The following is a 27161-nucleotide window of genomic DNA, read 5'->3' as shown; positions in this document are numbered from 1 at the left end:
TTGACCTGATTTACCACATCCTCTGATAACCTGCACTATCCCAAGAAAAAAACCTGTCCGTATCTTATTAGAATTGTATTGTTATATGTACATAAATAAGCACATACTATCTCAACTGTATTATAAAGTATGTATTAGTTTCACCATAAATGTTTACAAGTCACACTTTTACTTGTAAGACTATTTTAAATCAGAAAAATTCACAAATAGTAAAGGGAGAATCTAATAAGTGAAATGTGAGCCACAATATTGATCAATGACTGCAAAAGACTCAAAATTACATTTTTGTTTTTATTTTTTAGGGAAATCCAAGAAGAATCCAAAAATAGTGCTTTGACTCTAGATGGTTATATAAATCTTGTGAAAGAATTCATATACTCCTTCAATAACAACATCTGGACCATTTTCAAAGTAATCCAGTTAAAAAAAGAAAGTATGTTGAGGAAAGTCTGTATAATTTTAAGTTATTTATTTACTCTTTTATCTGTGTTAGCTACAGTACTTCTTGTTTTATTTAGAATTTATTTCTAGAATAAAATAGAAAAAAGAAAATAGATTTTACAATGGCAAAAACTGAAATCCGCACGTTTCATTTATACAAGTGGAATTCTAGCAATTCTCAGAAAGTACCTGTTTATTTTTCTCACTTTGCTCCATGATATAGCCCAAAATTCATTTTCTGTGAAGAAACAGAAAAGCTTATTCTAATAAAGCTAGAGAACAGATAATTTTGGCCCCACGTCCGTAAAAAAAAATTTGAAAGCAGGAAACCACATGCAAATTAAATGCAAAAAATTTATAGACTTAAAAAAAAAAAATAAAAATCAATCCAACAAGCCATTCTAGAAAACCTGGACAAGATGTCACCAAAAAATTCATCACTCGCAAAACGATTCGTATCTCTAAGATACAGAGCTGCTCTGTCAAAGCACAGGAAGTCAGAGGATGACAAAATCACCTATATCTTGTCCAAAAGCAGAAACGTGACATCTAGTGGCTGCCCCACCTATTTGTTCACAGGCTTCAGCCTTCGTCAAAAGAGCTGAACCGGGCTGCCTCCTGCTCACCCTTAGTGTTAAAAGAAATGCAATAGTGCTTATGGTGGTGCCTGCGTTTCAGTGTCTGTATTAACGATACGCACACGTATCAAATATCTTCAAATGCTTTCTTCTCATTACCCAAATTCATAAAAAAAAAAAAAACCAAACCAAAACAAACCAGAAAAATTATACTTCTATGATATCTATCGGTGCAAAAATTAATACCAGAGATAAAAAGATCTACTTTATATATTAATGCTATGTGGTTCTAATACAACCTATTAAGTGCCATGTTCTTGAGTAATTTGCTGTAACTGCGATATAATTCTTGCAAAAGCTGTCTCCCGAAAGAAGACTATCTGAAACAGCATTTACTTACAGACAGCACTATACTACACAAATATTATAAAAAGTCACGGACTCAAGCAATAGAAAATCAAGCTAATCCCTCCAAAAATATAAAGACTAAAAAAGATACTGTAGAATTTGAACATTTTTTTTTTCCGCTAATAGACAGTGCTAGCCTCGTTCTGGAACCAAGACAATCTATCCAAACCGCTCGAATTCATAAATGATCTTTGATGAGACCGAAGTGCTTTATTATAGTTATAGCATTACTTTTCTTAGGTGCTATGCACTGCCCCTCTAATAATACTTTACAAATAATACAAACTAGTAATTAAGATTTTGTTGCTCTTCTCTTATACCGTTACCATGTTTGCATACTGGGGAAATGACTATTTTTCTCAAAACCTTCTCTTCTGATCTAATTCAAATCCTTCCTGCTAGAACTGTATGCTTTATTTTCACAAAAACTGCTTGCCTGAAAAGGGCAAGGGATCACAAACCTCATCATTTGAGAATTACAATACCTTATTTTACAACCGTATTGTGTGCAAATCATCATTTCAATGAAATTTAATAGTTACAAATATCCTTAAACTGTAAGTACAGTAGGTTCTATAGAAAATAACACAGCCGATCAACATTCTACCACTTAAACCAAAGACAATAAATAAAAGTTTAAGTATTAAAACTAAGAAAAAATATTCCTGTACATTGTACAGTATCTTTTGGTTAAAGCTTCTTAACAAAAATATAGCAACGTGTTTTAAGCATTCCAGTTACAGATGGTTGAATATTAAAATTTTAAAGTTTCCCCATCATGAAAAAAATACTACATTTTTCCATAGGTGCAGCAGAAACTGTCTCTCTCTGAATAAGGCTTCAGTCTTTAAAAATATATAGACAGATAGGTATGAATTCAAATGAAACATTAAAAAATTATATTACAGTACTGAGGATGTATGGTTGTTGTGCATTATGTATTTTACATTCTTTCTTATTTTGAAAGAGCAAAACTAGAGAGCCCATTGTATATCACTGAGTTCAGCTGGATCCCCAAGTCCTCCATCAGCCTCCAAGTAATTCATAAGAGCTGTCATAGCAGTGTCATCATTTTCACATATTGCATCAAAGTCCAGCTGAGAATTACCACCTATAAAATTATTAAAACATTAACGTATGCAGTAAAGAGCATGAAGAATAAAGTAACTTTCAAAACGTATTTGTTTTTAAACAGCACCTTCCTTTGAAATCGAGGCAAATGTTTCCATGTAAACATTAAAAAAAAAATAATCAAGTAACAGAAATAATGGCTGTCTGCAGATAGCTACAAGGACATGCAGAACTTGATTTAAATCAAGAAGGCTTAAGTCTTGCCAATCCATGGGACTACCTCCAACTGCTAGCTAACAAAACTTGTATCCACGCAGTGACATTCATCTCACTGGGGTAGAAAAACTGCTTTCTACTTCGCGTCGCCTTAGTGGGAAACAGAGTCAAGTACCTGAATTCTCATCTGACGTACTATGCTGGATGAATGCCTGAAACCTTACAAGTTACTATGCGTTAGCTCTCGAAATCAATAGCTTGCTATACCCTTGCCTTTAACAACAGTAAAGTAAAATGCTTTAGCTCAAGTATCAGTGAAAAATGTCTCCTTCCCTATCTTGGATAAATGCTGTTGCTTTTTTATATTTTTTTTTTTTCCAAACTCTTATTGGAGGATTAGTTGGTTTTTTTTCATTTCTTTTTTTTTTTCTTTTTTATATAAAGGTCTCATAACTAAACTGGAAGAGAGATATAGGTTTAAAATAAATAAATCTCCAGTAACTGAAATAAAAGAGGGAGACAGAAAAGTTTCTAAGAGCTGAAATACAGGGTAAGCATAAACATTGCTTTTATTTTGCCTTTTATGTTAAAAATAATACATTGGCATTCTCCTCTGACAAGGCCAGTGCCCTGGTTGGAGTTATCCTGTACCCAAACTGTTGCCTTGGTGCATGCTTGAAGGGGGGGGGGGGGGGGGGAGGCAGAATTTTCTTTCTGAAACATTTTGACTAACCTTTGTACTGACTATCTATAGCTTGCAGTTAAGAAAGAGATAAAGTGCTAAAAGGACAATGGTTCACAAATTACAACCAGTTCCCTTACATTGTGCTGAAGTTCCTTTTCTTACTCATCTCTCTCTTCTGGAGAGAGAACCAGTAAGTACCTAATTAAAACTGGCATGCAAGAACGCAATGGCAAACTTGTGTTACAAGACATTATTTTTGTCATGAGATTCACTCACTGATCAAATTTTGCTGTTTGCCTTCCAGTGATAACGCATCTTTTTTTAGAGTCCTCTCATCTTAAGACAGACAGACCAATCTCTTTACGATTTATACATAGTTGTAAAGTGGGGCACTCAAAAATTACACCATTTATCAGAAATGTTTTCCCCTGCAGCCCGCAAAATATCCACAAGAGAAATACATCTTACTGAGGAGAGGCTCATTACTAGGAAATGAAATAGCACCCCGGTTTTGTTCTGAAGCCTCTAGAACTTCTGTTTCCGAAGGACATAACTGAATCAACTCTTTACTCGGAACCTGAAAGAACAAAAGCAGTAAAAGGGACAGAATTAAATTCGACATTTAGTCACAATTTATTACATTACAGAAACGTTATAAATTGCTGTCAGATTATTAAGAACTAAATAAACTAAACGGAAAATATGCATCAACGGGCAGATCTACTGCATTTAAAAATAATTTTTTTTAGAGATTCACAATAGCACTGGACTTGGCTTAAATAAAAGGTGTTGCTTACACATCTGTCAAAGGTACTTCACAGTGCTGGCGTCTGCTTTATTGAGGGTCTAATTCAATATTCAGCAAATAAATCCAGCACAACAAATTGTACTGGTGTATATGCTTTCCACGTCTAGTACCATAAACTACAAATTCCCAGTGACACCGTGTTTGTCAATGTTTACACGTTCTAGCTAAAAGATAAAAAAAAAGACCCTCATACCTCCCATGTTCTATATGCATTAAACTATACGAATTATAAACTTGTATCTTATCTATTATTTTGCATCTTGTTACCATCGTGATAAAAATCTAAGCAGTTTTAAATTCATTTTTTCAAAATGTAGAACGTCAGCTAGAAACAATAGAGGTGGTAGCCATCCTAACTCAAACATCCCAGGATTATTTTTTTTCCCATTTGTTTCACGTAACACACACATGCAATTTAGCAGGATAGATTTCTCGGGTTGACTGACTTGTGTATACTCTACTAGGAAATTAATAAAGTTGAAATGCTTTACAAAAATATTTTCAAAAACATTTTAGGAACAAATGGGATACCAAAACACAGAATAAAGAAAAACCTTCAACGAATACAACGAAGTTATCCTTATGATGAGATGCTGCATGATTTAGGGTTCAGTATATGTAAAGTCAACCAATTCTTAGGGAGAAAGACCTGCAGTAAGGCAGGGGAGAACCGATCATAAAAAAAAAAGGAGGAAGTCAAAACAATCTGTAGGTCAGAAGAATACTGTTAGGAAACGAAAATTGCAATCGTAAGATAAACTGTCTTGAAATGGAAAGAAATTTACATTCAAATAAATGGTGACGAAAAAGTAAATGTTTGTTCAGACAGTGCCCGATACACAACATGTGATATACTTAGGTAAAAGATATGTTAGCTATTCCCTAGCTAAGGTCAATAACTATGATAGTTATATTTTGCAGTGTTACCAGCACTACTAGATTAGCAAAACAACATATTTTATCAATTTTTAGAAGATTACGGAAATACCTTCAAAGTAAAAAATTTAAACATTTCAAAACCGAACATACAGCATGGATTTTTTAAAAAGGGTCTTCGAGAACATTAATCTTAAAAGCACAAGTGAGAGAAAACAAGAACTGGTATTTTGTTTTGGCTGTCAAACTGAACAGGTGGAAACACTTTTTACTCTCCGACAGCTATTTAGCAAAAGTTTTATGCAATTCCAAATCCAGAAGTCCTCACCACATGAATCACACTCACATTTAGCATAACTGTAGACCTTCAGCAGAGATCCTAATAACTGAGTGGAGACTGCAGTCCCCTCAGCCTCAGGAATAGCCCCTTTAAGGCTTGATCTGAGGGCTCCATAAATGAGGTTGGAACTGCTGCTGCTGTCACATCTCTCAAAAGACTTTCATAGCTACCAAGTAGTTCACAATATCTTACACATTCTCTTACAAAAACACAAGACAGGGTAATTTGGTTCAAATGTAGGCTTTGAGGTATCTGACATTAGCCTTTTACTTTTAGATTTTTACAGGCAGGTGACATACTCACATTGGTGCAGTTTACAGTTAAAGCTGGAGAAGGTGACTTTCTCAAGAGATGTGATGCACTTAACTCCCCAGACGGTGAAGAACGCAACCTAAAATTGCATGTGTTTAGTTGATTTACCAAGTCACATTGATCATAAACTGAAAAATAGCCTATGTGTTGCAGAACCCACCAGACTTCCCCAGTGATGAAGCATGAGCTAGCTAATCCGAGACAGTGTTGTCTTCAATTCTCCTAAATTCTAAATTCTCCTGCTGCAAGTTTTGATAACACAAAAAGCAGAAGAGATCAATAAAGGCAACGGGTCATCATTACTTGAGCACACTTTTATTTTTCTGCTGAACAACCAGCACTGACAGACCAAAGAGTAACAGGTTTCAGAATTATGCACACTGAGACAAATAGGTACATTTGTCCAAATAGGTACATTTGTCTCCCCAGTTCAAGAGAGACAGGGAACTACTGGAGAGAGTCCAACATAGGGCAACTAAGAGGATTAAGGGATTGGAGCATCTCCCTTATGAGGAAAGGCTGAGAGAGCTGGGGCTCTTTAGCCTGGAGAAGAGAAGGGTGAGGGGAGACCTTATCTATGTCTACAAGTACCTAAAGGGTGGGTTGCAGGAGGAGGGAGCCGGACTCTTTTCAGTGGTTCCCAGCGATAGGACGAGGGGCAATGGGCACAAGCTGGAACATGGGAAGTTCCATTTAAATATGAGGAGAAACTTCTTTCGGGTGAGGGTGCCAGAGCCCTGGAACAGGCTGCCCAGGGAGGTCGTGGAGTCCCCTTCTCTGGAGATCTTCAAGACCCGCCTGGATGCAGTCCTGAGTGATGTGCTCTGGGAACCCTGCTTTGGCAGGGGAGTTGGACTAGATGATCTCTAGAGGTCCCTTCCAACTCTAAAAATTCAGTGATTCCATGATTCCAAATACATATAGAATACAGGCAACATAGGGAAGTTCTCCTAAATGGTGGAGGGAAAACAACACATCCTTCTAATGCTCCCTCTACTATTATTTTTATATGTGTCTCTCCGTATTTTCATAAAATTCCAACTCAAAGTAAAGACTGCTTGTTCGTTACCAGAATTCCTTGAGATACTGCATGTCCTCCCTCACCAAACACGAAACTAACAGTGAAAATGTCATACCAGGGCCCTTTGGACAGCTTGCTCCCATCTCCCCCTCTTTTTCCTGACTGCCAAAGCACAAGGCTATAGAAGAACTGGGGCACTCTGGATACTTCTGTTTCCATCGCTTACTCAGACCCAAAACGTGATAAGGGATTGGAGGTAAGAGAGAAAATGGGTGAATGAACGGCCTGTCTTAAACAAGTCAAGTTGTTTATGTGGAATATTTATTAGTTCCCTACGTTCCAATATCCACTGCACCATTTGATAAGCAGTACTGCCACTTCTAAAAGCTGGGACAGATCCAGACTGAATAGATTTATAGCATTGCTATAACTAAAATTATCATTACTCAGATGCTAATTCAATTCAGATATGCTTGTGAATAGAGCTGTAGCCATAGTCCTGAAATTATTAAAAAATACTTGGTGATGCCTGATGCACAGTTTGAGAACCAGCTGTGTCTTACGAATATTAAAAAAATGCAGAGAGCAGATTCAGGTAGTAAATGTACTCATCCTATTGGATTAAGTCTGTAGTCACAAAGGTATTTGGTGAAAACCAGCTGGTGTTAGCCTTTGTTGATCACTCTTGTCTTGTTTCGATTGCCTCAGCGCGTTCAAGATAGTAACTTGATTTCATACAAAAGAAAAATGAACAAATAGCATGAAGTTCTACTCTTTGGCTGGAAAGAAATGCAGCGTTGTTCTCAGCAACAATTCTGGAAAAGTGAATACATCTGGGTACAAGCAATGACCTCCAAACATCTCCAGAAACATTCAGCCATTACTGATGAGGCCTTCAATGGCCAATTGCATTTGTGAACACCTCTTCCTCTTATAGAGACAAAACCTAGTTTATTTTCCCCCAAGCTGCAGGATGAACATGATGCCAGAGATCCCAGTTACACAGTGCAACTGCTCCCTTCCAAAGCTGGCTTCTTTTCAGAACTGCCCTTCCTTTAGGTACAGAGTTTACCTTATTCTGCTTGACTTTTCACCTTTTCTGTCATCTGCATAGCAACTTCTTGGGCTATTAGTTTCAGCACAAGTTTATTTCTCAATTTCCAGTGTCCACGGACAACTAAGATCATTGAAACAAATACACTTGCACAAGGCTAAAATGGATCTGATCACTGTGGCTGATGAAGCCGGCAAGCAAAATATTTTCCCTTTCAAAACATTGTGACGTTCAGTCTAGTAGCTGACAAATATGATGACTGTTCCCAAAGAAAGCACCGTAACGTTGTTTCATTTAATAAACAGTGTTTAAGCTGTGGACATAACTGGTAGAAACACTAAGTTCAATCAATGACTTGAAGACTAAGACTACCTGATGCAGTTTCTTGCACTCATCACTGCCAGCACTTCCACAAATACTTGTCCTGGAAAGTAGTTCTTTGAATCCAGAATTTGAATCCAGTTTCATTATTTATTTCTCCTAGCAGTCTCACTTTTTAAATTAGAAGCATTTCGGAACTATCGCTGTGATCCTCCAGAAAAGATGTTTTGGTAAATCAAACAAACTGGGGCAAACATGCTGCTGCCTTAAACTGCTGCTCCATAAAGGAATAAAGCCATGCTTTAATTACGTGATGAAATCCAAGACATCTACAAAATTAATCTCTGACAGATAGGGAGGTATGCGTCATGAGCTTCAAGCTTATGATAGGCAGACAAACAGAAAGAAAATTATGCCAGCGTTAATATTATGGAAGCTGAACTTCTTGATAAATAAGCTCAATTTCTCAAAGGTCTGTAGTGGACTATAAAAATCCATTCTTCTTTTGGCATCAGGAAGGATATGAAATAATAAATATTCCTGTGAAATATTCCTAAAGATGCCTCAGTCATACCTGCCTCAACTGTACAGCTGAATTCCATTTAAACAGACTAAAAAAAAAAATAAACCCACTCTTACAAAAAAGACTCCCCCAAACTGGGGAGATTAATTCAATACCATAATCTCTTCTCCAAATTCCACAATTCTGTCTGTTGTAATGGATTCTTCCGTTTCCTAAGATTAAAACAGATAGACTTTGCTCTCTTGTGACCTGCTGAAGTGTCACACAAGAGGAGAAATGGCTTGGTTTGATCTTCATACAACACTCATCTGTTGCTTAGGAAGATACTGCTCCTGAAACTCTTGCCTCTGTAGCAATATGAAGAGAAAGAGCATTGCTTGTGGTTCTTAAAACACAAATACCAGAACTTTCAAGGGATAGCTTTGAAGAAAACTTTCCCAGGAATGCATTCGTTCTTTCATTTTGTTATTCATCTATTTAATAATCTGGTTTCCTTAAGCTGATGACACATATGCTCACGTGGATGAGCATTTTTGGCAAAGGTCAGGTAATGTCAATCAAGAACATCACACTGAGCTGACTGAAGAGTCTAGAACAGAGTCAAATTAAGCTCTGCGTCATGGGTGGATATTATCTTGGGCCATGCCTGGATATTAACTGTTCAGAGATGAGAACTTTTGCCAACTTAATTCAGTCTTCAGAAGGACATCATAAAAAGTGACTCTCCTTCCCTCTATAGATGGTGCTGATGATAGGACTTAAACAACAGTATTATCAAAATGTAACATCCCATCTTCGCCGTGGAAGGTATCAATCCTTTTTTGTGGCCAGTGCTTTTCCTCCTCCTTGCTGGATAATCCCAGCAACCTGCCAACATGCTCAGGGATGGATTTAAATTATTTTTTTTTAAAGTAGCAATCTTTTCATCCCATCACAACCGAAGTGTTTATTCTTGTCTTCCTTTCATTGAAAATGAGCGGTTTCCTGTGCAGTTTTCCTATTTTACTAAAGGAGTGTGAATTCATTGTTGGAAGGTGATTCCAAAATACTGGAAAGAGAGTAAGAACCATCTACCGCTGTCACACATCACACTCTTAGGCTCTGACCATGGTCTTTACTGTTTCATAAAATTAAATACTGTCTTCTGATGAACAGAAAGTGGAGAAGACAACCACACTGCGAAGAGGTAATATGTGATCCTGGATTTCAGCATGGATTTACGAAGGGAAAAATCACACTTAACCAATCTGACAGCCTTCTACAAGGAGGTGACTAGCTCAGTGGATGAGGAGATATCGTTGGATGATAGTTACTTTGAATTTAAGAAAGCTTTTCACACTGTTTCCCATAACATCCTCACAGACCAGCTGGTATCAGTCAGACTACTACTGAAACAGCAGAATCCGACTATGCTATGGCGTATTGATGTATGTACATATAGATTGGAGGACAAGATGCTGTAGCGCAGCCGTGCAGAAAGAGATCTGGGCCATTTGTTTGATAGTAAGAGTTATGACTGAAAACAGACTACTTCTGTGCACATGCATCCCAAAGTCCTGGAATCTGCTGGCTCTGAGACTTTTAAAAAAATGTTCTTAAACAACAAATGTTGATACAGTGCAAAGTGACACAGAGTAATAACCTTTCTTTCTGTAAGTAAATCAGGCACCACTGTGGGTGCACAACACAAAAAATAGATAAGGATTTCTTCATGTTAAAATTATCTTTCTTCCTTTCAAATTCCTTGGCTATGCTGTGTACCTGCTAAAACTGGTAAGTTCTAAAACAGTCAATCTTCAATTAACAATTTGAATCTTGTATGGATTCCCATTTGGAATTATGCGAGAGGTTTTTTTAATCTATGGCTGGGTACTGGGAAGGAATTGTGCTATGACTTTAGACTAAGCGCAGGATAATCAGGAAAGGGATAACACGGGCTATGAAATCACTCCACTGAACCGTTTCAAGGGAAGGTTTCCTAGCAGAGCAATGCTATCAGAAAAATATAAACACTACTCACAAACAACTGATTTCCATTCCCAAAGGGTTTATCTATCTATTTCAACATCATGTGAAGAAGCTGCATTACTGTAATGCTTTTGAAGTCACAGTTAAATAATACTTTCATTAAAAGAGGAAAGAGCATGCCCAGAACAAAACTATTTATCAACACCAGCGATGTGTGATATAGGGGAGAACTTTGTAGTGTAGGGTAGATGGTTGGACTCGATGATCCCAAGGGTCTCTTCTAACCTGGACAATTCTATGATTCTATGATTCTATGATGTGTTCTGCCATGCATGAGATTAACCTTACGTTACAACTGGCATCTCATAACGCTGCTACTCAAACTAAAAAATACTTTATGCACATAATACAATAAAAATGTAACTTGAACAACCCCCACATAATCATGTGTAACTCTTCTCTATCTTTACTTAAAAGCCTAATGTATGATGTTAAACATTTATTACCTTTGCAATTCTAATATTTCATTTGCAATTTCAGTTCCTATACTTCCAGCACCAAGAACTGTTCCAGAGGACATTCCAGGTACACTTACTAAAGACTGTTTTGCAGCATCTACAATTAAAAAAAAAAAAAAACCCACAACAAAAGAAGACCTTAAGTTTGTAGCAGTTTCATTACTCAGCAACAAGGATTAATTTTAAAGCAGTTTTTGTGCTATATCTCTAATTTTCAGAAATTAAATTCCTTAAAACACTAACTCATGAGGGATATTGTTTTCTCATTTGAAATATAAAAGATAAGTGAATAATACATTTGTGAAAATTGCTGAACTCCAGTAATGAAATTAGCTTTACTCATTACCACTTCCAGTCTCTCTCACAGACAACGCAAGACGTATGAGAAAAAAACTCTTGATTTTTCACAAACAGAAATCAGTTATTAAAAACAACAATTTCAAACGCAAAAACAAAAAACCTTATAGCAAGATGACAAAACAGCACCCTATATTCTCTAGGTAAACTTAGACAGCACAGTTGCATTTCTTCAGAAAACCAGGCAAAATGTGAAGAGGGTCTGTGACAGAAGCATAATATCCTATCCACCAAAATCCTAGCTATTGTAGAAGCCGCTAGAAGGAAAACACATGCTATAAATCCTTCTGATCACAGTTACGTGAATAATGTGAATTAGGATGCTGTAACTAGAAATTGTCACAAGAATTAGCTTTAAAAAATTTTAATCCTTCCTTGCACAATAACCTAGAATAAAAAAAATTCCTGGATTTAATAAATCTAAATATGCAATGATTGATCAGGAGATGCATCTATGGTAACTGTAAGAAGCAACACTTGCCTTCTGCAGGCTGGGAACCATGGGTGACCTGTTCTTCAGCTGACTCGTTATGACCTCTGAGATTTAAATTTAAAAAAAAAAAAAAATCAGCAAGTTTTTCAAAGGCAAACCTCAGCACATTTAGGTTTGATTTCAACAATACTTTACACAGAGTAGAAACTAACATCCTCAAACTAGTAAAAAAAATGAGATATTCCTCACATGTTTCCATGTTCAATCCTTTGTAGTGTTGTTTCCGATGCACCGGGTGAAATATTAATTTCCACTTATTCTCCAAATAAAGAAGAAAGGCCAAAATAGTTGCTTGTGTTCCATAAGAGAAGGCGGCTACATTTTTGCTCCTAAGAGGGAGACCAGTTAACCAGAAACAACTGCTACAAGGAGAGGTCAAGGGCTACCTTCTGCTAGCAGCTGCTGCCTACCTTGCCTCCTCTAGACAGCTGCAGATGCCCACATCTCCAGGGCAAGCAAAACTGGCCTCTGGCTGTTGGGCAGCATAGATGGTCTTAACTGCTCTTCTCTGCCTTCTTGAGGAAAAAGGACATGGGCAAAATAGGTGGGTGATGTTGACTGAAGATATGAACCAGATACAGAACAGGTAAAAGGCCCCCTTGACAACTTGGTTTAATGGAAAAAAAATCCCCTCTGTCCCCCTCTCAAAAAACCAGTCATTGGGAAAGATCCTCGGTATCACTGGAACAATCCAAATTACAGCCCCATTGCAAGGCACAGAGAATGAAAAAGAAGAATTAAAAACAAAGAACGAAGAATTTAGGCCCCTCCCTTGCAATCGATTTGGAGAGTACTTTTCCATCCTGCCTTGCATTTCTAGGATCTATCAATTCTGCTTCTCCACGTTCTGACACATGGTGGGTAGGGTATCACTTAAAATTGGGTCAACTGATACATGCAGTCTTGTAAAGCTCGGAAGGAAAAATAAAGCTAATTTCGCATTTCCATTTATTCAGATCTACTTTTCTTAAAAGATCCTTCCTTTCTTCCTTTAATAAGCAACTATTTCACCTCATTTTTTCTACTGGAAACAGCAGTTTTCAGAGTTAAATCCAGAACTTAAGCCTGAAATAAAAATAACTGGTAAATGCAAAAAAAAAAGTGTTCTTCCAGGTTTTACTCAAATAATTTTTGTGCAGTGTTGATATTTTCTAGTCTTTTTCTCCTTAAATAAGTTGCTTTCTGTTAATGGTAACTGTAATTAAGACAAAAATAATATGGGAATTCATATAATGAATTACTTACAATACCACAGTGTTGTTTGATACGATGTACTCCAGTTCTTTGGTCCATGGATTCATGAAACTAAACCACTGACTCTTTAAAGTAACAAAAGTCCCATCTTTTGCTCTGAATTTGTAGGAATTTGTAAATACTTTTTCTTTATTCTGCAACACTAAATAAGAAAGGAAAGTTGTAATCACCATATTTATACTTAGAAAGATGAAGTTAAAAAAAAAATATCTGTTTTATAGCATCATAAAACCAAAATGGTTTTGACGGCCTGAAATAAAAATTAAATCCCAAAACAACTGACAGGACAGGACGCCTGGTAAAATCAAACTACAGTTTCATCGATGTTATTAATTTTAAATTAAAGCCCAAGTACTAAGTTTCTGCAAACCACTAGCAGGGAGACTACTGACTTGGTGAACTTTCACAATTGGTGTCTTTAATTATACTCCTTCCTCATTCCTATAAACTATTCCTATAAACAATTGAAGCAGGGGGTTGAAAGAAGCACTAACATTATTCCCTTGCGATCGAAGCACTGCACCAAGATCCAAGACAACAGAAGTTTCTCCCTGCTTTTATGACAAGCTTTGTGCGGGCACCTCTTAATGCAGACGCAGAAAAGGACAACGCTAAGATTGTTTAAGTTTATTAACTCTCAGCTGCTGATTTTTTTTTGATTTGTGCCGTTTTCACGAAACAGTTATGTGTAGTTATATGTAGTCTGGGAGGACCAATTATTTTGTACCTTCTTTATGTTTTTCAGCTAGATGATTGTGATCGTCTTGATGGCAGTACTCGTAACAAGAAGTTCCTAGAAGCTCTTGTGGCAGATACCCTAAAATTGCTGTTGCACTGTTAGAAATAAAAACATAAACTACAGCAGATTCGAACAATTGCAAAGCTTGCTTTCTTCAGTATCAGATAAAGCAGAAAATTAATATTTAAAGAAATAGATGCTTGTGTTCATGTTTGAGAAAAAGATGCAGCATTAGTATAGTTCTAAAACAACAGGAAATATTATTCACTGCAAATTATCCATTTGCAATGAATGGCAATTCAAAGACGAAATAACAGTGTTTACACGTGCAAACCACATGTACACACAAAATATTTATGATCATTAGGTCTTCCCATTACCTAATCAAAGTACTGGTCATACATAACGAGTCATTAAAAAAAATTTTATAGTCGAATTTTGCTCTGCCTCTTTAAGGAATAGGTTTAAAATGACACTTTTAGCTGAAAGACAAGAGGACGGATAGCAATAAAAAGCTTCCAGTGACAATAATGGACTTAAAGCTTAAACAACTCAGTCTACGCAACAAATAAAAGTCTGCTTTAGGAAGTTCAGAAAATAGGAACTTAGCTTCCATTTCTAATGAAATAATTTGGTGCCTCATTTAGATATAACGTGTGTGTTCCAAGTAGTGAGATTTTAAGAAGTAATAATTTTTGGTTCAGTGTTTATTACTTAAGTCATATGCATAGCTATGAAACCCTAACTTGAGATTTTTCTTTATGAATAAATAAGTACATCAGTGCATTTTACGACATATCTTGCTAGCTCATCTTTTCCTATAGAACAATACACTTACATTTATACATTCTTTTGTTTGACAAAAAAACAAAGCCCAAGTTCTCATAGATTCAGAATGACCTGCTTCCTGTGCACAGCACCTAGAAACTGTATCCTGCTTGCAAAATTACGGCTCTGACAGAAAATATTAGCAAATTTAACTACTGATGTTATTTTCATTTTCTCTTCATTAAAGAACAAAACGCTTACCGCTGATCTACATAAACAAATTTTCCATCCATGGCAAATCGTGTAACAAATTCTGTTGCTTTGACTTTTATCTCTCCACTCTTTTGTGGAACAATATAAGGATGTAACCTCCCAATTGCAACAAGACAGTTAAAGTTACTACTGTCCTTTTCTACGTCATTTTCTTCTTCCACTCCCACATCATTAGGAGGCCAATTCTTCATATACCCAGTACAGTGAATGGTACAGTATTTTCTGTGATCTAATAAAAATAAATGAAATAAGAAGCAGTTATAGTTCAAAAAGTAAACCGAACTACTTTTTTAAATTCTGTTTACCAACAGCAAAACTATTTTTTATGGTTACCTACAACAAAGGTACAAGACTATAGATAATTTTACAGAGTATTTTTTTAGTTAATTTTGTACTACTTCATTTTGGCTTACCTGAAAAGAGCGCTTCTAACCCTATGTAAGATTTTGGAAGATAAGTTATAGTTGTTGGCAATTCAAACACAGTCTAACAGAAAAAAAAAGTAAACCAACAGTCTGGTAACACACAGATCACTTTCTCTTCACAGAGTTTCACATGTATTGTAAATTTAAATAAACTAGAGAGGCACTCTGTAGCTTCAAAATCAATTTACCTTTTGTGAACATGATGATCTTAACATACACTTACTGCAATTGCTAAAAGAATCAGTCAAGAGAACAATCCAAAGAAACTTAGCTTATTTTCTATTTATCTTAGGTTTCTGGATTCCCCAATTTTCTGGGAACAAAAATATTTTAAAAGCCTTAAATGACAGCATACACTGTCATTTATTCCTATGGCTGGTTGCCTCTTTGCTGCCTATATAACATGCAAACACCCACATAAGCATCAAGGCAGAGAGATGACATCGTGTGCCCTACAGTAACTATCTTTCAAAAAATTGACAAAGTATTCTTGATATCTGTATTCTGAACAAACTATGCTTTACATAGATTTGACTGCATTAACCCTATCAACTACAGAATACATATAACAACTCTGTAAAATGAAAAACTGAGTTATCCTACTGTGACTTTGTCACAGTTTCTCCGATTGTCAAGGTGCCTTCTCTCAATACTGCTTTCCTGAGAAACATTGACACAAGTTAAATTCTTATCTCACCAAGTTAGTCGGCACATCAAGGGAGACTGAATTTTATTTACTTACAATGACAGACCTATTTCACAATTTACTATTGTATTGTATATCTCAACAATAACAGGTTACATTGAAATACAAAAGCAAGAGGATTTTTTCATGGTTAAACAATCTCAGCACACGTTTGCAAAAATCAAGGTATTAAATAAAAGCTGGAAATTACATTTTTAGAAAGATCCATTCACGTAAAACTTGACAAGAGTATACTGCTGTACAGGCATACCAAAATATGAACTAAAATAAAATTATCAGAAAAATGAATGGAATTACCACTGAAAAGTTAACTTTGTTATTAAAAGAAAAAAAAAAAAAAGGTAAATTCATACTTTTTAAGTACACACAAAAAGTAAATCAGAAAAAAAAGTTGGTTTACTTGCTTTTTTTCCTTCAAAACAGTAGATTTCGCAGGCCTTACTCACAGTTATCTTCAAGACATAAGTTACTTGGTTTCATTCTTTTGATCTGCTCCAGTGCTTTCAAAAATGAGAGACTTCTGAAATTTGACTACAACAGACAATGTGCTCTTAAACAGCCACTGTAACTCAGACTCCTCCCTCCCTCTTTTCCAGGAGTGAACAGGGAGGAGAAAGAGTACAATTGTACTGTTTTTTCAAAACGTGTCTCTAGTACACATTTGCACTTCTCTATAGCTACTTTGTGAAGTCAGTGAGAACTACAAAGCTCACGCTACTGATTCGGAACTTAAATACATCAAGTTTCAAGACAGAAAGCCCCCACTTCATCTACACTGTTTGAATACCTTTCTTCTTTGGGTTGGGCAAGCACTCCTTTTCTTCTTTGACTGTGGTCCTACTACATTTTATCCGACAGAAGAAGGAACGTCGAGCACCAGAATTCAGTCGAGCTGGTCCAGCTTGAAAATCTCTGTGTACTTGCAAGCCAGCTTACAAAAAATTAGTAAAGTAGTTAAAAAAAAAACAAAATCCAACAATAAAACTTCATAGTACAAGGCCTTTTCTTCATTTTAGCTTCCAGTACGTTCTCCTCACTCTTTAGTTTCCTAAATTTTGTCCTAGCAATTAAAAATGAAAAAAGTCTAATAACTTAAATAGGGCAAAGAAAATGTGACTGTCACAGAGATTCTAAAATTAAAAAGAATTACCAAATTATTTCTAAACCCTTCTCAATATTTTGAATGGTATTTCAATAAATATGCTTTAAAATTTCAACTTCTATTGGGTACAAGGAAGAACTGCAAAGATTCTTATAAAAGCCAGCTATCAAAGTGATCAGCTGCACAGTACACAATGTTTTCCATATTAGAAATAACTATAAACAGAATAAGATTTCGTTGAATTAGGATTGACACTTAGCATTTTCAGAGAAGACAGTGATTCTTGATATTGTAGTATTTTATCCCATGTTCGACTACATCAGGTCTTTTGTATTGACAAGACCTATCAAATACAAGAAAAAAGAGTAGTATGCCTGGTATGAAGAACGTCAGACCACATCTTGGTAAGTGTTTAACAATGCAAATCTCAGTCATCATTATTATCTAAGATAAATTATTTTCTGGGCTAGCTTTTAAACTGTAAGTGCATTCTAAGCAGCAGATAAGCACTCAAATATGTTTGGTTCATAGAAACTGTATCTCAAGTTTGTACATCCACGCATATACGAACACATGAATATGTCCTTTATAATAACTAAATTTATTAACAACTCTTTAAAAAAAGTCTGAACGCATTCAAATATGACTTACTTTTCCCATCTATGAGCTTCTCCCTAGGAGAGATATCTGAAGAAGAAAGTTGCTCCTTAACCTTTGCAACATCTTTTGGATGCAAGTAATCAAACAAACTTTGTCCAATTAAACTGGCCTATTTAAAAAGAAAAAACAACACCAAAACCCAAAAGATGTTAGAACCACATCGTTTTAGACCCGGACCCCATACATATTACTTGTATCTCAGAAAAACAACTTTCTACACCATTAAAAAAAAAAAAAAAAGTCAAATACCACAGTTACTCTAAACATCAGTATTTTGATCCACATTTAATTTGCCATTGTTTGATATTATTTTTATAAAAACAGGGTAGTAAAAACTACTACCTCTTTGCAAAATAGCAGATTTAGTTGGATATTAAAAAACAGTTCTGTAAAACTAAATTTTGTATTTATGTACATAATATGATGCCTGATCCTAGCCAAAGAAGTTCATGCACAAAATAAGATTACTCTGCGGGCAGGGGTATGGGGGAGAGGAGGTAGGGAAATAGGAAGAAATATTCATGCTACCTAATGACTGAGATCTAATTTGGCTCGACAAATCGGCACCACTGAGCCAAGAGCTGTCTGGAAGCAGAGGTTAGCTTACTTCAGCACTCCTTAGTAGGGGATATTTACAGGAATCTCTCTACTTACAGGAATCCATTCAACCTGCTGACTCTGCTGATCCCAACTGGTCGGCTGCACTACTGTAGGCAGCACTACTTTCTTTCGAAACGGGAAGGAATTCTCAGAAGCGGGCTAGTTTTGGTTTTTTCATTGCTTACCTTCACCACAGCAGGTGAAATCAATGAGCAGAAAGGAGCTGTGTTCACAAGCAGCATTCTAGATGCAAAGTGCAACTCAGTTTGGACCCGTGCCACTTGCTATGTTATCACCGCATACATAAAAGGGAACACTTTTCCAATAAGCCAGAGTCAGAAGTGGGCTTAATGGAAAGCTTCTAAGAAAGCAGGATAAACATACAGCCACTTTCATTTGCCTAGCCCACATCTAACCCTAATGCAAAGGGAAAGTGCCACTGAGAAGGCTAATAAAATACATAGGTGTAACAGATTAGGCTGCAGAACGGGATTCATAAGCTAGAATAATTCCCAAATAAGCTAATAAATGCATGGGTTGTCAGTCATGTTCTCTGAACCTCTTTGGCTGGACTAGCAAAGATCTTACGTGTCTGCAAGTAGGTGTATCTGATGTGAGACACTCCAAAAGGTACTTCTTAGTCCTTGAGTAAATTCAGTGTAGAAGGTGTTTTTTTAAAAAAAATAAATCTGCTTTATGCTTGTTCCCGTAAGATTGTTCACTTCACTTCAATTTAAAAAGACACAGTTTTGGGTTTTTTTTTTTAAAAAAATAATAAAAAATTTTATAAAACAGAGTCCAGATTGGTTACCCTTCCATTTTGAAGAAAATTAACATAGCATAAATGGTTTCAAAGTTATAAAAGTAGACAGATGGAAGCACTAACTGTTTTAGCCTCTGCTTTTGGAACAGAAGTCATAGATACCTAGAATCATAGAATGGTTTGGGTTGGAAGGCACCTTGAAGACCATGGAGTTCCAACCCCCCTGCCATGGGCAGGGACACCTCCACTAGAGCAGGTTGCTCAAAGCCCCATCCAGCCTGGCCTTAAAACCTTCCAGGGATGGGGCATCCACAACTTCCCTGGGCAACCTGTTCCAACACGAACAAGTTACTGTGCTTTGATTATATGTGGTAATTGTCCATGATGTTCAATATCAACTAATGGAAAGTACTTACATTTTTCATATTTCTCTTATCCTATAAGCTAACTCACACTATATCATCTTCCTTCAAGTTAAGAGTATACACACAGAGAGTTATTGTGAATGCGGTGTTATTTAGTGCATCTAAGCACAAAGGCATCACAAGGAAAGCTTTAATTAAATTCCGCTACTGAACTACCAATTTTCCTTGGCCTAAAAAAAAACCCCAAATCACTTCACTATTTAAAAGAAAATCCCTTGGAAACAGAAATTAGGACATTTTCAAATTATCCCTTCCTCTCTGACTAGCAGTTTATTTAAGGATGATCAAGTGAAATCTGGTGCTATTACTCAGGTCAGGAACACTGACTGTACTTGCAAATATTTCGCTCCAGGATACTCCAAGCCTTACTCTGAAGGAGGTTAAATCAAAGACATTCCAAGAAATGATACACAAGGTGTGTTTTTCAGTAATATACAATAAAATGGGAAAGTTAAAAAATTTCTAAGAAAACGCAAGTTAAAAGCAAACCAAGAAACTCAGTTATAACCACCTGATCATAATTAAGTATTTTGCAAACTGATTCTGAGACAAACAGAATTTTTCCTCTGTTGCATCCAACCACAAATAGGAATCCATCTGCAGCCTGAAAATATAAAGATACTGTCTTTAAAAACATACAATTAAAATATAAAATGAATATTGATGACTACAAGGAAGCACACTTTTAAACCTGATTTTTAAAATTAAATAAGTTATAAATCACACCAAAAAGCAATTAAGATTAAAAGGACCAAATCAGACCTTCAACTACAGACAGCTAAAGTTTCTTAAACACAGCTTTGGGAAAACAGGTGGCCAGCTGCAAAACAGCTTAACTTGGGAGTCATCTTGCAGATCTTGGTGAAGTCTGTTATTGCAGCGAAGGAAAAAGAAAATAGTTGCAAAAGAGAAAGGGTAAACAGGTGTGGGTATATGACGAAGTGGAAAAACAAGAAGAAAGACTTTTTTTTTTTTTCCCGTATTATTTCCGCATCTTTTTCAAAGTAGATCTCTAAAATTTTAAATGAAGGACAGCAAACAATTGCAAGTATATTTATGCGTAATTAAAAGCATTCTCTATATTTGCATGCAGACTTTAATATCAACATAAAAAAATAGGTCTTAAATACACAGACTGTATACAGATTTATTATCTCTTTAAGAGCTTCTGCCTGCCATGCTAACAAATCATCTTCTATACCCTTTTATGAAAAAGCCTATATAGTGTAAAGCGTTTATGAACCAGTACTTATCAAGTACATCAAAGCACTTGCTTGGAGAAAAAGGTGGGGAAAAAAGCACCCTCCAACTAAAAACTCAAGTTAATGACAGGTTTTAATGAGAACATCATTTACCTGAGATTTTCCTTCCACTTACCCGGAGGATTAACTGTCGGAGCTCGTCATCCTTTAAAAATGAAGGTTTATACCGCACTTCTGTATAGGAGCTAGTGGAACCTGGAAAATAGATTATTTGTAGACATTATGTCAAAAGTTACATTTTAAATTTACTTTCAATAGAGTTATACTTGTTTGTTATTTTACAAATTTTCTTTGCAACCACAAGAGCTGAATAAAAAAAAGTCTAAATTCTAAAAACATTAAAAATAAAAAACCTAATGAACATATGCTGGTAATAAATATGGGCACGCAACCAGTTTTTTCTTGCCCTTTATTTAGCATAAAACCAGGAAACTTATGTTCACATATCTTTAATGTACTACTAGAAAAATGATATTAGGAGAACTGAATTTTCTAGAAACATTTCGTTGGCAGACTTCAGAATCCTTAGCATTTGCTGAAATCAGAATAATTCCAAAATCATCAGCTGTCACGAATAATGCTTCTTTAGTACTATATATACAACAATTCAAAAACCACTCTATTGTAGTTAAATTGAATGTCTCACTTAATGCAATGAGACTGACTGATTACATATACTTGTCTAGCACCGATGGCAAGTACTCTAAAATAATTTTTAGCCATTACAAGCATTTCCACAACTTTTCCTAGATTTATTTTTTTTATTTAAATAGCAGTTGAACTTTCCAGTAACCTTCAGCATTCACTGAATGCTGAATATTTCCACAGAGCATCTTGTATTTTCTTAAAGCATTTGTTTTGAAGATACATATAACAACTGGACTTAGAGTTGACCAAATTATTCTTCTGAAACAGTGCTGCCAAATATCCTGAAATCTTGTGTGCTGCTGACAGACCATGCGATACGCAACTTAACCTGCCACTGAAGTGAGTTCTCTGTGCTCCCTATCAGTGCAACCACTTACATCAGTTTCTTTAGGAAAGTATTTTTTAACCGTCTTTTTCCACGATGTTGCAAATTTCAAAGTCAACAGATAAACACGAAATTCCAATATACAGACAAAGAGTTGATGCGATCACAAACACAGGAATAACACCCAGGAGTATGAGGACCATTTGCTTCTCGATTATCAGTATAGCTAGAAAGTGTGATGAGAAGTGGAGAGATCACAGAACACACGTTTAATGTGGGGGCTGGAAAATAAAGAAATGAAAGAGAGACTTGCTTGATTGCTATAATTTTAGAAAAGAACCAAGGAGTGAATCAATTGCAAGGCATACCCTTAGCAGAGAGAAAATACCAGACACTGAATGGGGGCGCTTTTTTTCTGCTATACCAAGCAAAAAGAAGAAATGAAGTTCCAGAAGTTACAAACACGTAAATTTAAATGGAACAAACCAGGTACTGAATTCAGCTAGGAAACGTAAAATAAATGAGCTTTGATTTATTTAACATCAAAGAAGGTACACAGTATAACTGCCGGTAGAACAAGGACTTCCAGGATTAGTTTCCTAAAACCCACCTTTTAAAGATTTTAAGTGTTGCACAGCCATCCGTAACACTGTAAGCTTGTCCAGCTTTCGTGCCATGGGATTGCACTGAGGTATCATAGCAGACAATTCCTCTATCAAATTATTCATTTTGTCTCTTCTTCGTTTCTCTGTTTGACTGTGAGCCTCTCTACGAAGAAAAATTATTTTAAGAAAGATGTAGAACACCTGATTTTCCCCATAATATTCAGCAATTTAATTTTGGTTGCCAAAATTGAACATATCACGTGAACTGCTACTGCACTGAAACAGGTTTCTAAACACTACTTGTATTTGACAACTGAACTGGATTCACTTGAATACTTCTGGGTCATTCATCCCAGCAATTAGCTTTTTTCTCTCTAAAGGCTTTTTAAAAACAGAATTCTCTGGGTTATTCAGGCTCACCCAAGTTTCCCTTCACGTCAGGTAGGAACGGTCAGGTAAGGTATTGAGTGTGCTCCTTGAACTGTAAACCTCAGGAAGACAGACACACACATTTGGGGATGGAGAACATCTCTAAGAGTCAATTACGAGCAATAGAAACTTGAACAGGTGGACGCAGAAAGTGAGGTGATGACCGGATGATTCCAAAAGCCTGCTGTTACATCCCCCAGTTACAAAGGGGAAGGGAGAAAAAGCTCTCCAATACGCTTGAAAAAAGCACCATTGGAGGGAGATAGCTTTTAAGCAAAACCTTCACAATCTCCTCTAAGTATTTTTTCCTCCAACTAATGAACTAAAACTTTAAGGAAAAAAGAATTAACAATACAACATGAAAGTTATTAAAGCCATGCACAAAACAGAATCTTGTATAGCAATCTGGGATACTCGATAAAGAAAAATGAATTTGGGCGTTAAACAAGAAAAAACCCGTAAATATTTTTTGGAACACTTGCATTTCTTCCATTTAATTTAACTTACAGGAACACTTCATAATTATTACTAAGCATACGGTATAAATGATGTTTTTGACACAGAGTGGATTATGTATTTCTGCTTTGACATCTCTGCTCACGTGACAAACGAAAGACACTTCTATTTTGAAAACAACTTTGTAAACCAGCTCTAGTTTCACTAAGTGGCTTGTCATTTGGAGGACACGACTGCCTTCAGTCACACAGCATTTCAGATCTTCCAAGTGATTTATGTGAATTTCCATTTGGATTCAGGGAAGACGTGCATTCAAAGTGCAGTGGCAAACCTTGAATAATTCCCTATACAAAAAACTTGTTCCAGAACGAGAATTTTTGTCATGCTTTAGCTGGATCCATTTTCCCGTTGGATAAATTTTAAATACCTCCAAGTGTAGGCAAATCTAGAAAAAAAACAGTTCTCAAATTCATACAGACTGAGGATTAGCTCCTCCCTTTACGCGCAACTTGAATGCACTGCGTCTAATTCTCACCTTGAAAATTTTAACCCCAGGCTTTTGCTAAACCATCTGAGATATCCCGCAACGCAACTTGCATTACAATGAGTAGAAAATAAAATCCTCAAGGAGGCTCTAAAAATTACTGTACATTTAGGGGAGAAAAAGGAAAAGTTTACTCTTCAATAGCTGATAGTTTTAATAAACGTTCCGCCCAAACTCATATTTTACTACTGTGAATCCTGGTATTTACTAGCAAAGGGTACTTTTATTGTAAATTAGTACCTGAAGTCCTTTATTTTAACTTGCTCTTCATCTTCACTCCTAGAGAAAACAAGATACAGTTTTACATCGCATGTTTAATCCTAGGCACTTCTTTCCTCCCACAAATTCAAGAAGAAAACGCTACACATTTACTGTGGATTTAAAAAGCAAAGGCACAAAAATTCCTAATACAAAAATGGTCCAGCAAGTGATGCAGAATGGAAAGACACAAAAGCAGTATCTTCCAATATTCATAGTTATGGGAAGATATCATGGGGATATGTCATAGTTACAGGGCTATTTCTACCCTGGAGAAAACAAAATTAATGAAACATTCAAATGACTTAAGTCCAGGCTTAATTTTATTTCTTTTTTTAATCATTTAAAAGAGACGCCATCAATTCATGTTTTTATTTCCAAAATCTTATTGTCAAAAGATGAAAAAAACAATCCTAGTCTAGACTGGGCCTCAAATACACTGTAATTGTTCATGGTCAGAAAAAGGAAAAATGAAGTATTTTCCTATGCCATTATGACCACCTTAGAAGCTGTGTTTGCTGCACCAGGGTTATAAGGAGAGAGGCCAATCAGCCAGCAGCTGTTTCCTATGAGGAAAGGGAAGCAGAAGGACAGCTGGGGATTAGAGCTTTAGGAAAGACCCCAAAAGCTGCTTCCACCTGCAACAAACCACTGAGCCCAGCGAGGATCCAGCAGCCAGAGCCAAACTAACACACAATTCAGAGATCTAGCTCTTCACCCTGGAATGGAATTTCTCTGGAATTCAGGAACCTTCTAGACAGTCTGATAAACCCAACCTCAGGAGTAGGCTGGGCTCACAAGACCCGAGGACTTTTCTTCAGTGAAACTGTTTGAGGTTTAGACAAGATAACAAGAACTAGTATTTTTCTTTCATTTTAAAATAAACTTTTAACAGAAATGTGCGTACACTAGGAACTCCGGCAGAAGTTCCATTGACCATAGGAGGAGAAGAGGTCAGGGGGAGCCAGACCAACTGCAACGCAGCTTGCAGCCTGTTAACGAACTCGCCTTCTCCCTCAGGAGCTCCACTTGGGGAACAAATTAGAACAAATTTGCTGCTCAAGCAACCAGTCAGAGCCTTCAGTGGATTTATACAGCCTCTGTCCTAACAGCTGTGCTGTTACTGATATCAACAGCTAGATCAAAACTACCTTGACCACTTTCCCATTTTGAAAAAGGGAAAAAAGGAAGACCTGGGGAACTATAGGACAGTCAGTCTCACCTCTGTGCCCAGCAAGATCGTGGAGCAGATCCTCCTGGAGCCTCTGCTAAGGCACATGGAAAACAAGGAGGTGATTGGTGACAGCCAGCATGGCTTCACCAAGGGCAAATCGTGCCTGACAAATTTGGTGGCCTTCTATGATGGCATTACAGCACTGGTGGTTAAGGGAAGAGCAACCGACATCACCTGCCTGGACTTGTGCAAAGCATTTGACACTGTCCCGCACGACATCCTGGTCTATAAATTGGAGAGATAATGATTCGATGAATGGACCACTCGGTCGATAAGGAACTGGCTGGATGGTCGCGCTCAAAGGGTTGTGGTCAATGGCTCTATGTCCACGTGGCGACCAGTGACGAGTGGGCAACATGGACAGTGGGACTGAGTGCACCCTCAGCAAGTTTGCCAATGACAACAAGCTGTGTGGTGTGATTCACACGCTGGAGGGAAGGAATGCCATCCAGAGGGACCTGGGCAGGCTTGAGAGGTGGGCCCATGTGAACCTCATGAAGTTCAACAAGGCCAAGTGGAAGGTGCTGCATGTGGGCTGGGGCAATCCCAAGCACAAATACAGGCTGGGCAGAAAATGGACCAAGAACAGCCCTGAGGAGAAGGACTTGGGAATGCTGGTTGATGAGAAGCTCAACATGATCCAGCAATGTGTGTTTGCAGCCCAGAAAGCCAACCGTATCCAGGGCTGCATCGAAAGAAGCGTGGCCAGCAAGTCGAGGGAGGTGATTCTGCCCCTCTACTCACTCTTGTGAGACCCCACCTGGAGAACTGTGTCCAACTCTGGAGCCCCCGACATAAGAAGGACAGGGACTTGTTGGAGCCACTTCAGAGGAGGGCCACAAAGATGATCAAAGGGCTGGAGCACTCCTCCTATGACGACAGGCTGAGAGAGTTGGGGTTTTTCAGCCTGGAGAAGAGAAAGCTCCTGGGAGACCCTACAGCAGCCTTCCAGTACCCAAAGGGGACCTACAGGAAAGATGGTGAGCGACTCTTTATCAGGGACTGTAGCGATAGGACGAGGGGTAAGGGTTTTAAACTGGAAGAGGGTAGGTTTAGATTAGATATCATGAAGAAAATTTTCACTGGGACGATGGCAAGACAGCGGAACGGGTTGGCCGGAGAAGTTGTGGGGCTTTGAGCAACCTGCTCTAGTGGGAGGTGTCCCTGCCCATGGCAGAGGGGTTCGAACTAGGTGATCTTTAAGGTCCCTTCCAACTCTAACCATTCTATGATTCTATATAGGGGATGACTAGATCATCTCTTCCTCCAAAGTGCTTTTATAGGGGTTTTAATTTAGTTACTGATGTGCAAGGAAATTCATGGGAACTTGCATTTGTAATTCAGTGAAACGCCCAGCGTAATCTCGTGCGTGCTGATGGATGATTAAGCCATTCTTTGCCCTCAACCAACTTGGGATACTTCTTCAACCCTTGAAGTAGTTGTCACGGAGAATGAGCTTTTAGCTTTTTGCAAGTTTGTTTCTTTTGAAAGTTGAGTTTCACTAAGAACGCAGACCAGAATTTGGAGGACTTTTTGTACGTCCCAAGTGGACTTTAACATTGTAATAGATTTATACTAGTGAAAATTGAGCGTAAACTTGACTCCACAACAATGGGTAAGACTCTTTGCCTCTGGCTTCAGCGGGCCCAAGATCAATATTAAGAATAATTGCAATGTGACTGTTAAAGCTGAAGT

The 27161-nt window shown here is 37.1% G+C and overlaps 1 protein-coding gene across 1 annotated transcript in view; it reads right to left on the bottom strand.

The window, feature by feature from the left end:
- Window positions 1-300: 300 nt before the first annotated feature.
- The window catches only part of BMAL2 (basic helix-loop-helix ARNT like 2), a 40784-nt gene continuing 13923 nt past the window's right edge, over window positions 301-27161 (bottom strand). The window contains exons 4-17 of the mRNA XM_074144522.1: window positions 24215-24253; window positions 22551-22708; window positions 21083-21162; window positions 20217-20309; window positions 17909-18026; window positions 16943-17086; window positions 15013-15253; window positions 13972-14078; window positions 13236-13386; window positions 11979-12034; window positions 11129-11237; window positions 5727-5814; window positions 3868-3976; window positions 301-2538 (exon numbers count right to left, since the gene is read on the bottom strand). Of these exons, the coding sequence (XP_074000623.1) occupies window positions 2402-2538; window positions 3868-3976; window positions 5727-5814; window positions 11129-11237; window positions 11979-12034; window positions 13236-13386; window positions 13972-14078; window positions 15013-15253; window positions 16943-17086; window positions 17909-18026; window positions 20217-20309; window positions 21083-21162; window positions 22551-22708; window positions 24215-24253 (1630 nt within the window). The 3' untranslated portion in view covers window positions 301-2401. The remainder of the gene's footprint in view (window positions 2539-3867; window positions 3977-5726; window positions 5815-11128; window positions 11238-11978; window positions 12035-13235; window positions 13387-13971; window positions 14079-15012; window positions 15254-16942; window positions 17087-17908; window positions 18027-20216; window positions 20310-21082; window positions 21163-22550; window positions 22709-24214; window positions 24254-27161) is intronic.

This window comes from Numenius arquata, chromosome 2, assembly GCF_964106895.1.
Source record: "Numenius arquata chromosome 2, bNumArq3.hap1.1, whole genome shotgun sequence".
Taxonomy (NCBI): Eukaryota; Metazoa; Chordata; class Aves; order Charadriiformes; family Scolopacidae; genus Numenius; species Numenius arquata.
This window is presented reverse-complemented; position numbering and strand designations above follow the sequence as displayed.